General features: G+C 37.7%; 1 protein-coding gene across 4 annotated transcripts in view; it reads right to left on the reverse strand.

The window, feature by feature from the left end:
• The window catches only part of GIN1 (gypsy retrotransposon integrase 1), a 30,581-nt gene that overhangs the window by 6,129 nt on the left and 5,828 nt on the right, over positions 1-18,624 (reverse strand). For all 4 annotated transcript variants that reach the window (XM_065920835.1, XM_065920788.1, XM_065920642.1 and 1 more), the window contains 6 exons: positions 13,858-14,003; positions 11,911-12,104; positions 10,035-10,340; positions 3,771-3,962; positions 3,505-3,678; positions 2,752-3,034 (listed from right to left, as the gene is read on the reverse strand). In XM_065920835.1, coding sequence (XP_065776907.1) covers positions 2,752-3,034; positions 3,505-3,678; positions 3,771-3,962; positions 10,035-10,340; positions 11,911-12,104; positions 13,858-13,999 — 1,291 coding nt within the window. In that variant the 5' untranslated portion in view covers positions 14,000-14,003. The remainder of the gene's footprint in view (positions 1-2,751; positions 3,035-3,504; positions 3,679-3,770; positions 3,963-10,034; positions 10,341-11,910; positions 12,105-13,857; positions 14,004-18,624) is intronic.

Below are 18,624 nucleotides of genomic sequence, written 5' to 3' on the forward strand. Positions count from 1 at the left end.
CAGCAATGGTAGCTATGTACTAATTCATGAACCTTGTGATTATGTTACCTAACATGGTAAAGAAGGATTAGGGTAGTGATGGAATTAAGGTTGCTAACCAACTGACCAATCAACTTTAGAGTAGGGAGAGTATCTTGGATTATCAGGATGGGCCCAAGCATAAGTGTCCTGAAACGCAGAAGATGAAGGAAGAGTAGGAGGCTGGAGCGATGTAACGTGAGAAGAACTCTACCCCACTGCTGGCTTTTAAGACAGGAAGAGGACCACAAGTCACGTGATGTGAGCAGCCTCTGGAAGGTGGAAAATGCACAAAACCCCCTCTTGAGCCTCCAGAAAGGAACACAGCCCTGCTATGCCTTACTGTAGCCCACTGAGACCTACACTGGGTTTCTAAGTACAGAACCATGAGACAGTAAGCTCGTGTTGTTTTAAGCCACTAAATTTGTCATAAATTGTTACGGCAGCAATGGGAAACTTATAAAAGAATAAAAACCATTTCACAAACTCTGAGACGCAATCAGACCAAGGCCTTTAGGGGAGGCAGACACATAGTGATCATGACAATTTCCAATCAAAACAAAATTACTCAGAATCTATGTCACATGCAATAATGAGGAGTCAATAGCATTTTTCCACTCAAAGGAAAATATTATGATTATGAAGAGACACGATGGTATGGCATAAAATTTCTTGTTAAAATAGTCTTGAAAAGGTGCCTGGAACTGAACTAGACAGAGAGACACATAGGCCTGCTTAAAACAGCAATGAGAAACACTGCCAGCCTGGTGCTGAATGTGCTCCCTCTGGGTAAGAATGGGTGAGGAGTTGGCAGCAGAAGCCTACCTGTTCTGGATGGTGAGCTTTAATGCCGTTATGATATCTCGAAGCTGGTAAGAGCAACAATGCAGACAAATTCATAGTCCTTTGGGCTACACTATGTTCAAATTTATGTCAAAAGAATGGGATGGCTACTCAGAGACATAATATTTGCTTTAAATTTAGTTCAAAGACTTTAAAATCAGCTTTTGAGGTGAAGATTTTGAGGAAATATGTGATACCAGAGGAAAAGATGACAGAAATCACATTTGTTTTGAATTTCTACAAATAGAGAAACACAAAAACAGACCAGAGTAAACAAGAACCGGACTCCAGGATAGCTAGATTAGTACTTCTCTTGATTACAAAGAAAAAATAATTTTATCCATCAATCTCAGGTTCCTTATATGTACACTAGTACTAATTTTGCAATTTCCTTTGTATTACTGGAAGAATAATCTGCAGAGAATTTAAGCATGAAGCAAAAATTGTCCTGCTTCTGTTTAGAAATTGTTCTATTCAGCTGGATTCTGAAATATTCAGTAGTAGCAGAATGTTAGGTCTCTTTAAGAAATTCTTTGGCAAGAGCAAGTTACAAAACAGTGAAACAGATCCTGATGCAGTTAACGTTTTAAAAAAAGATTTTGCATTAATTTAGGAAGGTTAACACATTAGAAGGAATCAAGTCCTGAACACCAAAGATTGAGGGGAAAATCAGAAGAAAAGACAACCTGCACCTTATAATCTTTTGTTCCTATTTAACTTGCAGAAGGAAGAAATCATAAAGGGTAGCTTAGAACTGAGAAGGCACAAGGAATAAAAATGCTTCTTTTAATAGAGAATGAAGGTACTGGGAACTTTCTGAGTTGGAATGGTCCAAGATAAGTTTACTAGAGCAACTGCTTCTGTCATAAGCAGAAAGAAAGGTACTATAGGAGCTTTCAACATGAGAGTTGTGACCCAGATCAGAAACAGCTGAGCAGCCTCAAGGGCTTCATATCCTAAGAAAGAGGGTTATCTATTATCATTATTTTTGTAATTATTATTTACTTAAGGCTGTTAAATAACACAGTTGTTTATACTGTTTTAAAAGGCACTAAATTGCATCTTTCTTGTTACTCAGATTCAAATAATTTTGATGCTTTATCTTTCTTTACAGAAAAAACAAAAGTAACTTGCTAAGATACCAATTTATTCCCTCTCAGTTATCTACCTCAAAGAAACTCTAGAGAGCAGATACAATAGGACAAAATAAAAGCTTCAGTAAAGTAGGATTTAAACTGAAAGTCATGTCAATTAGCTCTAGTCTACAAAAGAAAGTATTAGAGAAGATCAGGATATCTTAACTATTCAGATGCACGTTTTGGCGCAAGTAGCCTCGTCTAGGGCGCTCTTCACCTCCTGCAACAGCGTTTCATACCATCCTCAGTAGGATGATATGATGATATGATATGCTCACTCTCACCTTCTCCTCATCTACGGTGGCCGTGACTAAGATGCAACATTAAAAGTGAATCATATTTTTAAACATCCCTTAATATATTTATCTCACAACAGAATTTGGCATTATTTATCTTAGCTACTACCATGTCATGCTAAAAGTGACAAAATATGCTGAAAGTGAAAATAATGAAGATATAATTCTTCCCTCTAGGAAAGATGTCCAGTATCTTGCACATGAACTGTGGGAAAAAGTGTGTGAAAGTACACCAGAAATCAAAATAAAATCTCTTACAAACTTGACAGTTTCAGAAGTCATATGCTAATAAAAAACACTCTTTGGGCTCCAACACTGTACGAAATTTTATAAAAACGAAAAGGGAAAATAAAACCCAACCAAAAGAAAGGCAGGGAGGAGGAGGAGAGATTTCTTGTAATTTAACTTCTCTTTTCATTCAAAGAAAGTAAAAATGTAGAGAAGGGACAGATATTTACCTTGTTCACGCGATTCTCTTACATAGGGCTTCAGGTGGGACATTTTGATAGGTCTTTTGAGTCTAGCTCCAGTGCTGTCCCGCAGAACAGCACATCCATTTTCTGTAATATAGTCTATGACACAAGGACCGACCCATTCAGACTGGAAACGACCATCCTTCCACCAGTTTTTCCTCTGCCGTAAAACTTCATGACCCACTTTTAGATGAAATGGATTTAATTGCTTTGGTTTCTTTTTAACAATGATTTTGCTTTTATTTAGTTCATCAAAATTGTTTTCCACCTGCAAGTGTGGAAAAAAAAAAAAAGAAGGATGAAAGAGCTATACTTTCTTGAAAGTAAATACAGATAATATTATAATAAAAACATTATTGAGATGCTACTGAAAGCTAGGGAAGAATCTCATTTAATTTTTTAAAACAGTATTTCAAAATCAGTATTATTACCCTAACTTTATAAAGAAAATAAAGTAATATGAGATGAAGTAACAGGCCCAAGTTAAACAACTGGGAAGCAAGACCAGGGATTTGAAAATTCAGCTGTACCTTCATTCCAAAACACATGGTCCTATTAACGTCTCTCAGAACTTCACAGCTAATAAACACACTGTTTAATCACAACATGCAGAATTCAATAGAAAAAATTGGGTTTAAGTGTATATCATATGTATGTGTGTGTGTGTGTGTGTATACTGAAAAAACATTGTTATATCATTTAATAGACTTTTTATAGTTTTTTTCCTATTAGAATCACCTGGCCCACTGAAGTTGTCTTATTCTCCATTATTTTATCAGCTTCTTTAATTTCATCTAGAATTTTGGCAAACATACTTGTATTATCACCATCCACTTCACGAATATCTGAAGATTCAGGCATGTAAGGATTTCGATTAAACATTTGAAAATATGGTGTATTTTTAGTAGGTTCCTATCAAGAAAAATAAACAACCATTTGTAATAAAACATGCAGTCAAGAGATAATCATAACTCAAAAGTACTGAATTATAAAAAGATACATACCAAGTGAGTAACATTGAAGGCGAATGAAACAGCTGATAGGTGATCATCCCAGTCGTTTGGGTAGTCAGCACAATGTTTGGAAAGAAATGTTTTGATTGTGCTAGATGTACTTTCAGTTGGATTCATTGTTTGGGAGGCATGAGAAATAACAATTTGCTTTGTGCCAAACAATTCACATAGTTCTACATTGATCTGAAAAATATATTTAAAAAACAGTGACTTTAAAAGTCTGTACTTTATTTTTCCCTTGATTGAAGGGTTTCAAAAGAATTTAAATCTTGCCTTTTCCTTGACCATTTGTGTGCTGTGTCACTTGCTAAGTCGTGTCCGACTCTTCTGCGATCCCATGGACCATAGCCCCGCCAGGCTCCTCTGTCCATGGATTTCTCAGGCAAGAATACTGGAGTGGGTTGCCATTTCCCTTCTACAGGGTATCGTCCCGACTCAAGGATCAAACCTGCATTTACCGCCGAGCCTGGGAAGCCCATTCTATGAAGGGTAGTTTGGTGAAAACTGGACAATATCTAGAAACTTGATTAGTGTCAGTAAAGCAAAACAACGAGTGAGGGGACCACTATGGACTCCATGTGTTGCAGATTCTCACTTTTCTCCCAAGATACATTTCCATACCATGTGCGACGCACGATCTGCTTTGCTGATTCAGGAGACTATTATCAGTTTATACATATCAGTAAAAGTTTCATTTCTTTCTTATTGGATGGAAAAAAAAAAGCTCTAATATTGTCATTCCCTATTTTGCAGATGACTGCTACTTTAGTCAAGGTAGGCAAGTTACAAAACACAAGCAGGCTCAGGGTTCAGCTCAGAACGTTTACTACTCGCTAGGACAAGGGCCAGGCTGGGCCTCAGCAGCACGTGAGTCGGGCACCTCCAGATGTTCAGGCTGGTTTTAGAAAAGGCCGAGGAACCAGAGATCAGATTGCCAATATCCGCTGGATCATCGAAAAAGCAAGAGAGTTCCAGAAAAACATCTATTTCTGCTTTATTGACTACGCCGAAGCCTTCAACTGTGTGGATCACAATAAACTGTGGAAAATTCTGAAAGAGATGGCAATACCAGACCATCTGACCTGCCTCCTGAGAAATCTGTATGCAGGTCAGGAAGCAACAGTTAGAACTGGACATGGAACAACAGACTGGTTCCAAATAGGAAAAGGAGTACGTCAAGGCTGTATATTGTCACCCTGCTTATTTAACTTGTATGCAGAGTACATCATGAGAAACGCTGGGCTGGAGGAAGCACAAGCTGGAATCAAGATTGCCAGGAGAAATATCAATCACCTCAGATATGCAGATGACACCACCCTTATGGCAGAGAGTGAAGAGGAACAAAAAAGCCTCTTGATGAAAGTGAAAGAGCAGAGTGAAAAAGTTGGCTTAAAGCTTAACATTCAGAAAACTAAGATCATGGCATCTGGTCCCATCACCTCATGGGAAATAGATGGGGAGACAGTGCAAACAGTATCAGACTTTATTTGGGGGGGCTCCCAAATCACTGCAGATCGTGACTGCAGCCATGAAATTAAAAGATACTTACTCCTTGGAAGGAAAGTTATGACCAACCTAGATAGCATATTAAAAAGCAGAGACATTACTTTGCCAACTAAGGTCTGTCTGGCCAAGGCTATATCATTTTTCCAGGGGCCATGTATGAATGTGAGAGTTGGACTGTGAAGAAAGCTGAGCGCCGAAAAATTGATTATTTTGAACTGTGGTGTTGGAGAAGACTCTTGAAGGTCCCTTGGACTGCAAGGAGATCCAACCAGTCCATACTAAAGAGATCAGTCCTGGGTGTTCATTGGAAGGACTGATGCTGAAGCTGAAACTCCAGTACTTTGGCCACCTCATGTGAAGAGTTGACTCTGGAAAAGACCCTGATGCTGGGAGGGATTGGGGGCAGGAAGAGACGGGGACGACAGAGGATGAGATGGCTGGATGGCATCACCGACTCGATGGGCATGAGTTTGGGTAAACTCTGGGAGTTGGTCATGGACAGGGTGGCCTGGAGTGCTGCAATTCATGGGGTTGCAGAGTCGGACATGACTGAGCGACTGAACTGAACTGAGGACAAGGTCAGTCACAGGTCAGGGTGTCTCTCCAAAGCAACTGTCCTCCCCTAGATACCCTAACAATCCTGGATGAGAGAAAATCCGCTATCGCTTACGGTAATACCTGAAATATTCAGTTGATTCTCCAGAGAGAGAATAAGACTGGAAGAATGAAGAATTGAGCATGAAGTTTTCAATACTTCGGGATAAAAGTGGCACACATTCATTCATTTAATTTCTCTGGCTAGATGTGTTACTTGGGTTTACCCACCTGCAAGAGGCTAGGACAGGCTATCTGGAAGGCTAGGAGAACTAGTTATTGCTGAGCACCAATCAGAAAACAATAAGATTGTTATGTATATTTTAATCACTAAAAACTATAGAAGCAACATAAAGATAACACAAACTGAAAAATTAAGAAAGCAAATCTATAACCTCATTACTCTTAAAAACCCCGTACAATTTATATAGTTAACCATACAAATTTTTGTTTTAGCTTCTTTACATCTATTTTTTTTTAATTTCTAAAAAAATTTTTTTTTACTGTATTTATTTTTAATTGGAGAATAACTGCTTTACAATGTTGTGTTGGTTTCTGCCACACATCAGCGTGAATCAGCCTTGGGTATAGGTATGTCCCCTCCCAAAGAACCTCCTTCCCACCTCCCACCCGACGCCACCCCCACGGTTGTCACGGAGCCCCGGGCCGAGCCCCTGCGGCATACAGCAGAGCCCGCTGTCTGCCGTACACGCGGCGATGTGTATGTGTCTGAGCCCCTGCGTCATACAGCAGAGCCCGCTGTCTGCCTTACACGCGGCGATGTGTATGTGTCTGAGCCCCTGCGTCATACAGCAGAGCCCGCTGTCTGCCGTACACGCGGCGATGTGTATGTTTCTGAGCCCCTGCATCATACAGCAGAGCCCGCTGTCTGCCGTACACGTGGCAATGTGTATGTGTCTGAGCCCCTGCGTCATGTTTCTGAGCCCCTGCGTCATACAGCAGAGCCCGCTGTCTGCCGTACACGCGGCGATGTGTATGTTTCTGAGCCCCTGCGTCATGTTTCTGAGCCCCTGCGTCATACAGCAGAGCCCGCTGTCTGCCGTACACGCGGCGATGTGTATGTGTCTGAGCCCCTGCGTCATGTTTCTGAGCCCCTGCGTCATACAGCAGAGCCCGCTGTCTGCCGTACACGCGGCGATGTGTATGTTTCACTGCTACGCTCTCAGTCTGTCCCAGCCTCTCCCGCTGCTGTGTCCACACGTCTGTCCTCCCTGTCTGTGTCTCTACTGCTGCCCTACAAGTAGGTTCATCAAGACCATTTTCTAGATTCCATATATTTTTTACATAGTTATCTACATAAAATATGTATGTATAATATATGTAATAAAATCTTTATCCAGATTTTTAATTTAGTCAGAAGACATATATGCGCATGTGTGTGTGTGTGTGTGTGTGTGTGTGTGTGTGTGTACGGCTCTTACTGGATCTCTGACAAATTGTTTTACAAGAGTTACTTTCAAGTTGCAATTCTACCAGTAACGTAAAGCTGTATTATTTTACCTGTAGTCTACTTGGCATTTTTGTTATTACTATTTTTCTTGATATAGATAACAAATAATGGTGTTCATTTACCTTACTCATTACTATTGGGTTTGAACCTTTTTCATATTATTTTTATTCCCTCTTGTGAGTTACATTTCTGCCACTGACTCAATTTTTTGTTTGAATCTTTTATAATAAAGGCATTAGCACTTTCCTGCATGAGTCTGATTTTTGTTGGCCTGTTTCTTGGCCTTTATGTTTTGGTTATTTTACCACATATAAATTTCTAATTTTTAAATATTTGGTGATTTTTCCATTCAAATCTATGCCTCTATTCCCTAAGCCTGGAATGTTAACTCAGTCTTTGGAGATTTTTTTTTTAAGTAAATTGAATTTTTGCTTGTTTCAATTAAAAACCACAAAAATTTTAATTTATCTGAAAATAATTTTGGTATGCAGTAATTCTAAAATAATATTATAAAAATAAATAGAAATAATTAGAAAATTTTTATTTATGCTGTTAATTAAATTAAATGTATTAAATAATCCTTCCCCAATCCACTCTCTTGTAATACCAGCTCTCATTTTAAACATAATTACCAAATTCTGTGCCAAAAGGCCCCCTTGGCATCTGTTGGACACCTTGGAAACTACTAGCTTAAGGTAGTCTACGGTTTCAACATTAAATTAAATAAGACTACATTCCTCTCGATAATGATGTATCTTTACAGAACTGTTCTTTGATAGGTGCTATGATTCCCTAGGAGCTCAGAGAGTAAAGAATCTGCGTGCAATCCGGGAGACCAACGTTCAATCCCTGGGTTGGGAAGATCCCATGGAGAAGGGAATGGCAACCCATTCCAGTATTCTTGCCTGGAGAATCCCATGAACAGAGGAGCCTGGTAGGCTACAGTCCATGGGGTCACAAAGAGTTGGACACGACTGAGCGACTTTTGCTCTATGCTCTATGATAAAGAGCTACAATTGTATAAAAGTCAGTGTGAAACAGGAAATGATTATAGTGTCCAATCTGATTCCAAGGTTTGAAAAACTGAGCAGAGGTCAACAGGTATATGTGTCCCATTAGTAACTAACTGCAGCTATTTAAGAATGAAATGAAAATAGTTTTCTATCAATTTATGACTACTATTCTCTTAAATGGCTAAGTGATTAGGACATAGACTCTAAGTTGTTTGGACCTGTGTAGAAAGACTTAACACAACAGAACTAAGGCTGCTGTCCTGTGAAAGTCCTGCTTACAAGGTTGGCCCTTGGCTGATGACTAGGAACTTGGATTCTGTGAGGGTTTCCACCATTCCCTAACCGATTAAGGGTGGTACATGGTGCCTAAGGGCTTCCCTGGTGGCTCAGAGGTTAAAGCGTCTGCCTGCAATGTGGGAGACCCGGGTTTGATCCCTGGGTTGGGAAAATCCCCTGGAGAAGGAAATGGCAACCCAGTCCAGTATTCTTGCCTGGAGACTTCCATGGTCAGAGGAGCCTGATAGGCTACAGTCCACGGGGTTGCAAAGAGTCGGACACAACTGAGCGACTTCACTTTCACTTTCATGGTGCCTAAACTGTTTTACAAAGAAGGTGGTTTACGCTGAAAACTTCTTTGGAGAGTCTAGAATTTTTGGTGCCAATGTGATCAACTCCCAGTTAAAATCCCAGGCACCAAGTCTCTAATGAGCTTCCCTAGTAGACAACAATTTACATGTGTTGCTACAACTCTTCACTGGGAGGATCAAACATGTCCTGTGTGACTCCACTGGGAGAGGATGTCTTCCAAGTTTGTTCCTGGTTTTCCCCTGGACTTACCCCCATGAGCCTTTTCTCTGCTGATCTTGCTTTGTATCCTTTAATCATATAAATCTCGGGCATGAGTATGACCGTCTGCAGAGTCCTCCTAGTGAATTATTAATATAAAACCTGGAGATCACTTTAGGAACCCCCTGGCCCAAGCCCTAACTATTTATAACTTTAGGTATTTCTTCTGGATTGAGATATCAAAGGTGCTGTGAACTTAGACAGTCTGGTTGCTTATACCAGTATTCTGTCAATTGTAAAAATTTAATAATATGCCTGAAGTATAGTAGTTATATTCCTTTGTTAGAATTTTTGTATATATTACTGCCTGCTTATTTTTTAAGGTTAACTTTAATTTGGATAAAGGCCAGGGCAAGGGAAAATGCTTCCTCCTTTTTAATGCTGATTAGAAATCCATTAATTATATAAATTAATTTTGACTTGGGAAAAATTGATATTTTAATATTGAATATTCTCATTCATGAACATGATGTATAATACTTCTCCATTTAGTCAATTCTCCTTCTACATGTCAATCACAAAAATTTTAAGCTAGTAGCAAAAAAAGACTATTTGGTCCAATCTCCTCATTTTAGTTTGAAGAAAACTAAAGATAACTTTACAATTTTTTAGTGGCATAGTAAGTAATGATACTAAAATACTGGTCTCTTAATTTCCAGTTCAAAAAAAAAATTTCCAGTTCAACTACTTTTGTACTATACAATATTAAACCTTTATATCTGTAGGAATTTATCTAAACTTATTAAGTATCACATAATAAACTTTGTTGCGTACTGAAAAGTGAGTAAAATATGCTCCTAGATCTAAGTAGCTTATTTGTCTTACCTGATGAATGAATTCATCTCTTTGGTCCATTATTATTTTCTGAGGAGGCCCATATAAGAAAAATATGTTGATAATAGCTTTAGAAATTTCTGATGCTGAAACATCACAAAGAGGCAAAATCACAACCCATTTTGTGAACAAATCTGTCATGATTATAGCATATACATGACTTCTGTTGCTTGTATGAAATGGGCCCATCAGATCAACAGTAACTATACTCCATGGATTCTCCACTTTGAGAAGATGATGTTTAGGTGCTAGAATAACTGTATTTTTTGCCACTTGGCAATGCGGACAAGCATATACCTATAAAACGGGCATACAATAAAGAAAAGATATACAAGTGTTAATATATCCAATATAAAAAAAGCAGTATTATAAATCTGAACTTTGTAATGGTTGATACAGGGACTTTATATCTTGAGGGAGAAACTTTTGGACTGTACTCAGAATAAAATGAAACTTATTCAGAATAATCAAATATTACTTGCTACTACTATTCAATGACCACCTTAATGGGTCTTATTTCACATGGAACATAATTCTGGTTTATAATCAATAAATATTTATTAAATGAATAGATCTCAAAACACATTTGCTATAATTTTACATCAGTATGTGAGTATATAATTTCTATAAGCAAAAAAGATTTTTCTTTTAAAGATACCACTCTAATAAGTTCATTCATTCATCTACTGCAATAATAGTTACTAAAATATAACTTTATTCAAACAATATTTTTAGGTGCCAGAAATTTCTCTAGGTCCTAGGAAAAGAGTATGAACAAAAATACAGTTCATTCTGTCATGGAGTCCAACTTATGGAAGATGCCATTGTTCAACATATTTCTGGAATTCTAGTTTGAAAACTACTTTCAAATCAAAGCCTGAACAGAATTTTTAAAATGATTTTACTGAAATATAGTTATTTTTGATTAAAATTTTTATTTCTAACTTAAACTAGTTCTCATCACAAATAACCTTACATCCAAAAATTATTTCTCAATGATAAAGATTTGACAAAGATTTCACTGAATGTCAGAAAAGGCGTGTGTGGCAGGTTCTAAAGGTGAATACAAACACTGAGGTCTTTGGGATACCTTCACAGACTCACAAACGATACTTGGTTAAATTAAATATGTTAATTTTTTATGCCTGAAATGACAGTCTTTTAATGCACTATCACAATTATTAAAGAATCCTCACACATAAACCAAGGAATTTCTACCATTTGCTACAGAGAGCACACGACCACACTAGTAGGGATCAGCTGACCTAACAGCAAGAATCCCTGAATTTTCTATCAGAAGAAGCTGAAGGTCCTAATGGGTTATAAAGTTACAAAACTCAGAATAACTTCATTATCTTCACAACTTGATTTGTTGGTTGGGGGTTTCTGTCATACTTGACATTTTCTATGTCAAGACAGTTAACAGGCACAAAAGATGAGAAGCATACTGGGCTTGATTTATCACGAACATTCTCTTGTCAAGAAAAGACTGTATGAATGTTATTAAAAATGTAGTAACTTATTTTTAGTCAAAGAAACTTCAGCCCCATTTAAATTCTGCCACACAAAATAGTTCAATGATGAAAATCTGTGCCTAAGATAATCTAAATATAGAAAATTCAAATATTTAAATAATGCCTTGTTCTAGTTCAAATTATATTTCAGTGATTTTAAAGAAGACTTTTGACGGGAAATAAAACTCTCTTTAAATGTTCTGTACAAAAAACTACAAAAAGTACTTAATGAGGAGTGACCATACAAAAAGTACTTAATGAGAAGTGATATCTAGAGTTAATCTGCAGCAACAATGAATTTTGAATGTATACCATAAAGACATTTCCAAATATTCTGAAGACAGAAGCCATACCCACTGTCTGACATCACTGGTCACGGAAGTCCAGTAGTAGCGGCACTCCACCAGAGTGAGGGTTCTGGAGATGCCGTGGTGGGCGCCGGCGTTGCTTTCATGGCATTCCCTTAGGACTTTCTTTTTTTCTTCTTCTGAGACAACTACCAAGCGATCCTGTTTTCTGTCTTTTCCGACATAAAACAGCTTCTTTTCTGGAATAAAAAACACCAAAATGATATCATTGCAATTTTTAGACATCTATATATTTTTAAGATAATCACAGCCTTATCTTCAAACCATGAGGTTTTTTGTTTTGGTTAAATCTTTCTCCCTCTAAGATAGAATATTTGTGATGAGGCTACCATACAATCTGAAACATCTTCAGCTGCTATACTTACTGGATATGTAGAATGAGCTGCTATAGTTTTGTAGCTATGAAATCAAGTAGAGCTAGCCTGCTCACCAAAGCACATGGTAATGTGGGGGTATAAAATCACCTTCCTGTGGGAGTAATCAAACTAGAAAAACACTCGCAGCAGGCACCTCCTAAAAATGGCATGAATCAGCAAATAAATTATACACAGATAAGTAACTTCTGGAATAGAGTTTTCCAAAAGAGTGTTTCATCAGAGCTGTATTTTTGTAAGCCACTACCTCTCTTAGGTTTTTCTGCATTGGAGTAGGAAATATGGTTGGTAAAGCCAAGAAAGTAGCAGAACTTGAATCTTCAGGACAGTTCTGCTTTCCTTTGGATACACCTAAAAGAGTCTGTGACTGGGCAATGTAATCAGGGCATGAAGAGAACTGCCACTTCTCCAGCGTGGACGAATATTCAAACTCCAAAAGACACCATTATTCGTGTGCTTAGCTAAGAATATGCTGAGTGGAACATTCCTTACTTGGATTAGAAAGTAAGCAACTTGAGGCCAGGAGGCTAATCTACTTCATTCACCAGCGTGTCCCAAGGCCTAAAATGTGACTGCACGCAGTGGGAGCTCGGTAAACAACTGGTGCCTGGATCATCAGATGAACGAACGGACGAACGCCCTTCAGTGTAAGATGTAATGGGTGTGAGAGAGACAGAAGAGACGCAGGTCCAGTCCCGGGGTGGGGAAGACTGCCTGAAGATGGAAACGGCAACCCACTCCAGTCTTCTTGCCTGGAGAGGCCCATGGACACAGAAGCCTGGAGGGCTACAATCTACGGGGTCGCTAGGAGTGGGACGTGACTAAAGCAACTTGCGTTCTTAAATTTAAGGGAGTTACTGGAAGGGATGTACACAGGGAGAAATAAATAGGTATTTATTTATAATCTTAGAATTTTCTTGGCCTGCTTTGAGGAAAGCCTGATTCTGTACCTATAGGCAAAATTCCCATTAATACCACCAACACTCATTTAGCCATCTGGTGACTGGACTTTTTGCTTATCCATCTCAAACTTCTCTTCCCTTTTGGAGGAGGAGGACAAAGAGGGGAGAATGATCATAATCTTTCAAGATAAATATTCCACTGCCTTTCAAACATTTAATTCACTCACGGAGATTAGGAGTTCAAAGATAAATATGATCCTAAAATCATTTAACAGCAGTGAGAGGGAGGAACCACAGAAACAATAGAGTAAACATTTTCCTATCAGGTATCAAGTCAGTTCTTCATTGAGCGTGACGTGAATGCTTGCAAGTGCACCACTAAAGTAGGACTCACCAAGGGACAAGAGCGGTGTTAATTTAGACAAGTGTTCTGGTTTTTTCCATGCTATCATTTTCTGTCTATGATTTAAAATGCCCTTTTCATGCTTACTAACCTTCAGTTAGCTTCAATGTGATTTTTACTTTGCTTTTGACTGAATGGCATTATCAATTTAAGCAACAACCAATTGCTACAGAAATTCTCAGGACTCCACAAAGAACTCCACATGGAGAAGCACCTATATAAAACTCTATACTAAAAATTGGGGGTATTTTACCTTTGAAGACAAATTTTTTTGCTGCTCTTCTTATGCCACTTCTCTCACTAGGCAGTGTAGTTGGATGATATTCACCAGTTCGTTTATAATATGCAATCTGTTTAAGATGAAGGTCACCATTTTTTCCACTACGAACCATCATGAACCTAGGTAAAAGGTATTTAAAGATACAATTTAAGTGATAAGCTAATTCAGTTGCTATTTCAGTTCAGGCTTGTGTCATATTTGTGCTTATCCGTGAATTGAACTTTCCTGGAATATTATCAGTGACAAGAAATAATTGCAGTACAGAAAAGGAACAGTATGATGTATATTAACTAGAATATTCAAATGCTATTTTTGAGATACAACATGACACATTATCTTATCTCTTTCCAAGTGAAAAGAAATACTGAAAAATTTTCACATACTAGGAAAAAAGGAAATAAACAAGCACACTTCAAAAAGTTTGCTTAAAGTCTCTTATTACACATCACTTGAAATGTTACTTATATAGGATGGTTCTGTTATGTAACATTTAAATAAATGATAGGTGATAAGAGGAAACTGTAGTTTTATGTTACTCCTAAATATACTCATGGTCACAAAAAATCTAATTCATTTATGAAAAAGTTCCATTTTTAAAATGTTCAAATGATAAGTGACAAAGAAGATTTTAGCTATGCTAGATTTCATATACTATTCTGAACAACATGTAAGCTAATTTTTCTTGAACAGAAAAGATTTTTGTTCTGTGTGTACTTTCTCTGTGTTATAAAGAAAAGTCTGGCTGTATTGGCCAAAACAAAACTTCTCTATTTTAGACCCAAAGCATTATGAAAAACCAGTACATTAAAAGAAAAACATCTTTTCTTTCATATTTTCAGTTGAAACAAACTGTTCTGTGCTGGTTATTCTGTCTGTCACCACCCAACTGATCCAGATGTATTTTTGACCTTTCTCTCCCTGCTGCTCTACCCTAACAGACTGGCCCTTACAGACTGCATTTACAGTCTTTTGGTTGGCCTTGGCCAGCAGGAGGGGTGAGCAGCCAAATCGGACAGCAGAAGACACCAGGACATTTATTTCCCAGGTCCTTCCTCGTGTAAGCTGCAACCCTCTACAACCACAGCTCCTCACCAGGAAGCCCACCTGTGTGTCTCTAGCTCTCACTGCACCATTTCCTCCTCCTGACACTTCAGCCCTAGCGGCGGTAGCTATTTTCTGCTGTCGCTAGTCTCCAGGAGCCATGCTGCTTTCTTTGACCCTTCCCATTAGGTGTGTAAACAGGAGCTTTATTAAATTTTCTCTAAAATCCCAGCAGAGTATATCTTCTGTTTCCCACTAGAAATGTTAATTGATGCAAAGACTTAACATTTTGAATTTTCAAAATCAATATGGACGTTTACTGACCGCTAGAAGATCTAAGGATAAGGCTAAAAGAAAATATTCCTGCAGAGAGAAGGTCAGAACAAAGCAGAATAGACCAGGCCTATGAACTAGGTCTTAAATAGCCTATTAAGTCTCTTTGCCAATGAAACAGCACTTTGCACATTTAATAACCATCTTTCTGATCTTTTTACAACTCTGGAATATCATATGTTTCTAACGTCGCTTAACCTTAGATTAGCATAAAGTGTAGGCTATTTTAAAAGCAAACATTCTGCAAGGCTAATTCTCTCCTATCATAACCAAAAGACAGGTTAATTATGTCTATAAAACAGTTTATTCTAAATTAAATTCTTAATTAAATATATTTTCTTCATTTTGTAATAAATGGTTGCAAATGAAAATCAAACAAATGTACCTTATTACAATTTCTAAAACATCTCAAAAATAAATGGGTCAGACTTTAAAACCATCTATAAAACTACAGTAAATACAACAGTGAAGTCTCGGCATAAGGTTAGACAAACAGGCCATGGAAATAGAATATGGAGTCCAGAATTAAATCCACATGTATATAGTCAATACTTTACAACAAGTGCATTAATACAATGGGAGAAGAGATGGTCTTTTCAATAAATGATGCTGAAGCAATTGGATATTTGTATCAGAAAAAAATTAATATCAACCATCTACCAACATCTTCTACAAAATTCCAGATAAATCATAAACCTAAATATAAAACGTAAAGTATAAAGTTTCTGGACAAAAACATAGGAAAAGATCTTCAAAACCTTGGAAAAAAACAAAGGTTTCTGAGACAGGAACAAAAAGTCCTATTCATAAAAGAAAAAAATTGTAACAAGTTAGATTAAAATCAAAATCTGTTCATCAAAAGGTCATTAAGAAAGGGAAAAGATAACTCACTGACTGGGAGAAGATATCTTTAATACATATATCTAACAAAGGACTCACACCCAGCAAATACAATGAATTATGACAAAATCAAAAAGAAAAGGATAAAAATATTAAAAAATAGTGAAATACCTTACATGAGATTTCAAAAACAGTGACTGCCCAAAGGGATAATAAGCAAGTGAAAATGTCCTCAAACATCATTATTCTCAGGGCAATGCAAACTAAAGCCAAAATGATTTACAACTATACACTACCAAAAAGGCTAAATTTACAAACACAGACAGCAGGTATTGGGAGGACACTCTTAGGCATTGTTTGTGTAAGTGTAAAAGGCTACAGTCACTTTGGAAAACTGACAGCTTCTTCTAAAGCTAAGCATATGTCTGCCCTGAGGACTTACAATTCTATTTTTAACTTTACATCTTAGTGAAATGAGTGTATGACCATCAAAAAGATGTGTATAAAAGCTTTCATGGATGAAACCGGAAACAGTAAACGCATCAAGAGGGTTTACCCTGTGTACACTCGGTCCTAGCCCTGTAGACACCTGTTGTTTTCCAGTTCCCTGTTGCTCTAAATCTGTGCTTTTCAAACTGACTGTGGTGAAGCACTACCTCTCTGCAACCTCAATCTGGGACAGTAAACCCCTTGATGCTTTTACTTTCATGTCACCCATCCTGTCTATAGCCTTTCCTCTGCCAAAGGATTCTGTTAGCAAACTTCCATCCTTCATCAATTTTCAATTTAGGAAGCTGTGTGTGGTTTCAAGTAGGGAGTATAGACTCTCAGTCTACTATCTATTTGCCTGTCATTCCAGTTTTGTATTAATTCTCCTTCACTCTTAAAACAACCAACAAACCAGCAAAAATCATTTTCCTGTCTTACTTTTATCTCTAAGATACACTGACACAAGCTCTTCCAAGTCTAAGAGAGAGAAGAACCTGCTTTTTCTTAGTTTAAATCATTATGATCTATATTCTGTAAAATTTATAATATACTACAAATGACCCCAAATTCTTGTTTTCCTTTATTGGCTTGTGGGACCACCAATATTCTAAATCATCTAAGAGAAAACTTTAAAAAAAATCCCAGTTTAGCCACTGGGAGCACAGTACCTGCAGAAAGATGTTTATTTTTTTAAAAATGTAAAATTCTCTGTTGCTTCCATTTCAGAGACCAGTAAAGGTTGCAAAATTTCCTGACGGACATTAAAGGAAAGGGGAAGAAGTCTCATCGGGCCTCTAAAAAGCCTGCAGAAGTGAAAGACCAAACTCGCACACCTCAGAGGAAGCACAGGTCTTAAGACACAGGTTTATACTAGGGAAGCAAGGATTCTTCAGCATAAGCAAATCAATCCATGTGATTCACCAAACTAAAACATAGGAGGATGTGGGTAATTGTAACCGGTAGGAAAAAACTGGCCATGAGGAAACATGAATGTCCACAAAAAGCAGAGAGATGTCTATATTTTGCCCTTACAGTTAAAAACCTGAGTTCCCATAATACCCTTTCTCTCTTTCCCTTCTCCATGGTGTCTTAGTCCATTTGGGTTGCTGTAACAATGTATCATAGACTAGATGACTTAATAATAACAAACATTTGTTTCTCCTAGTTTTAGAGGCTGGGAAGTTCAAGAACAAGTGGTAGATTCCCTGTCTGGTGAGAGCTTGCTTCCTGCTTCCTAAATGGCATCTTTGCTACATCCTCACTTGGTAGAAGGGGTTCAGGAGCTCTCCGAGTTCTCTTCTATAAAGACACTTGTTCCATTGACACTTATTCCATTCCTGAGAGGTCTACCCTCAGGATTTAATCACCTACCAAAGGCACCACCTACTAATGCTATCTCATTAGGGCTTAGAACTTCAACATATGAATTTTGGAGGGACACAAATAACATATAGCGTTGAGGTAACTCTAGTTTCTTACTAATGGGATGCATGCATCTCTGGTCAATGTTTCACTTCTCACCCCTGAGAATCAGATTAAACACTGTCAGCTTCCTTTCTTCCTCCATACTGATTTTCATGCAGTATTTGCATTATTACCACAGCCAACATCCAAAACCCAGTTTTGCAAAGATGTAAAAGAAAGGAAAGTAGTGTGACCTAATGTTGAACTGTGAACTAGTAGTCCACAAGGCATCTGACAAATGTTGAATGTAGCTGTGTTTTCTCTGAAGCTTTAAAACACTTCATGGTACCCTGTGAATTCACTGTGATGTCCTGGAAAGCCTTGGCACAGAGTCTGACAACTCTGAGTCAGGCATTTAATAAGTAAACACAAATTAGATTTACTAAATTTTCAGAGATTAAGAAAAGGTTGTAGACTGATAACACTGATATTATAAGTTGCTTAGAGGTACAGACTAAAAATTTTCAGCATTTCTTTAACTGAAATTAAAGAAACCTGGCAGAAAACAAGTTAATACTAAGTTCTTTAAGTGTATAGCAAAAAGCACCTATCAGGTCATTTCCTTGTATCTCT

Source organism: Muntiacus reevesi, chromosome 1, assembly GCF_963930625.1.
Source record: "Muntiacus reevesi chromosome 1, mMunRee1.1, whole genome shotgun sequence".
NCBI lineage: Eukaryota > Metazoa > Chordata > Mammalia > Artiodactyla > Cervidae > Muntiacus > Muntiacus reevesi.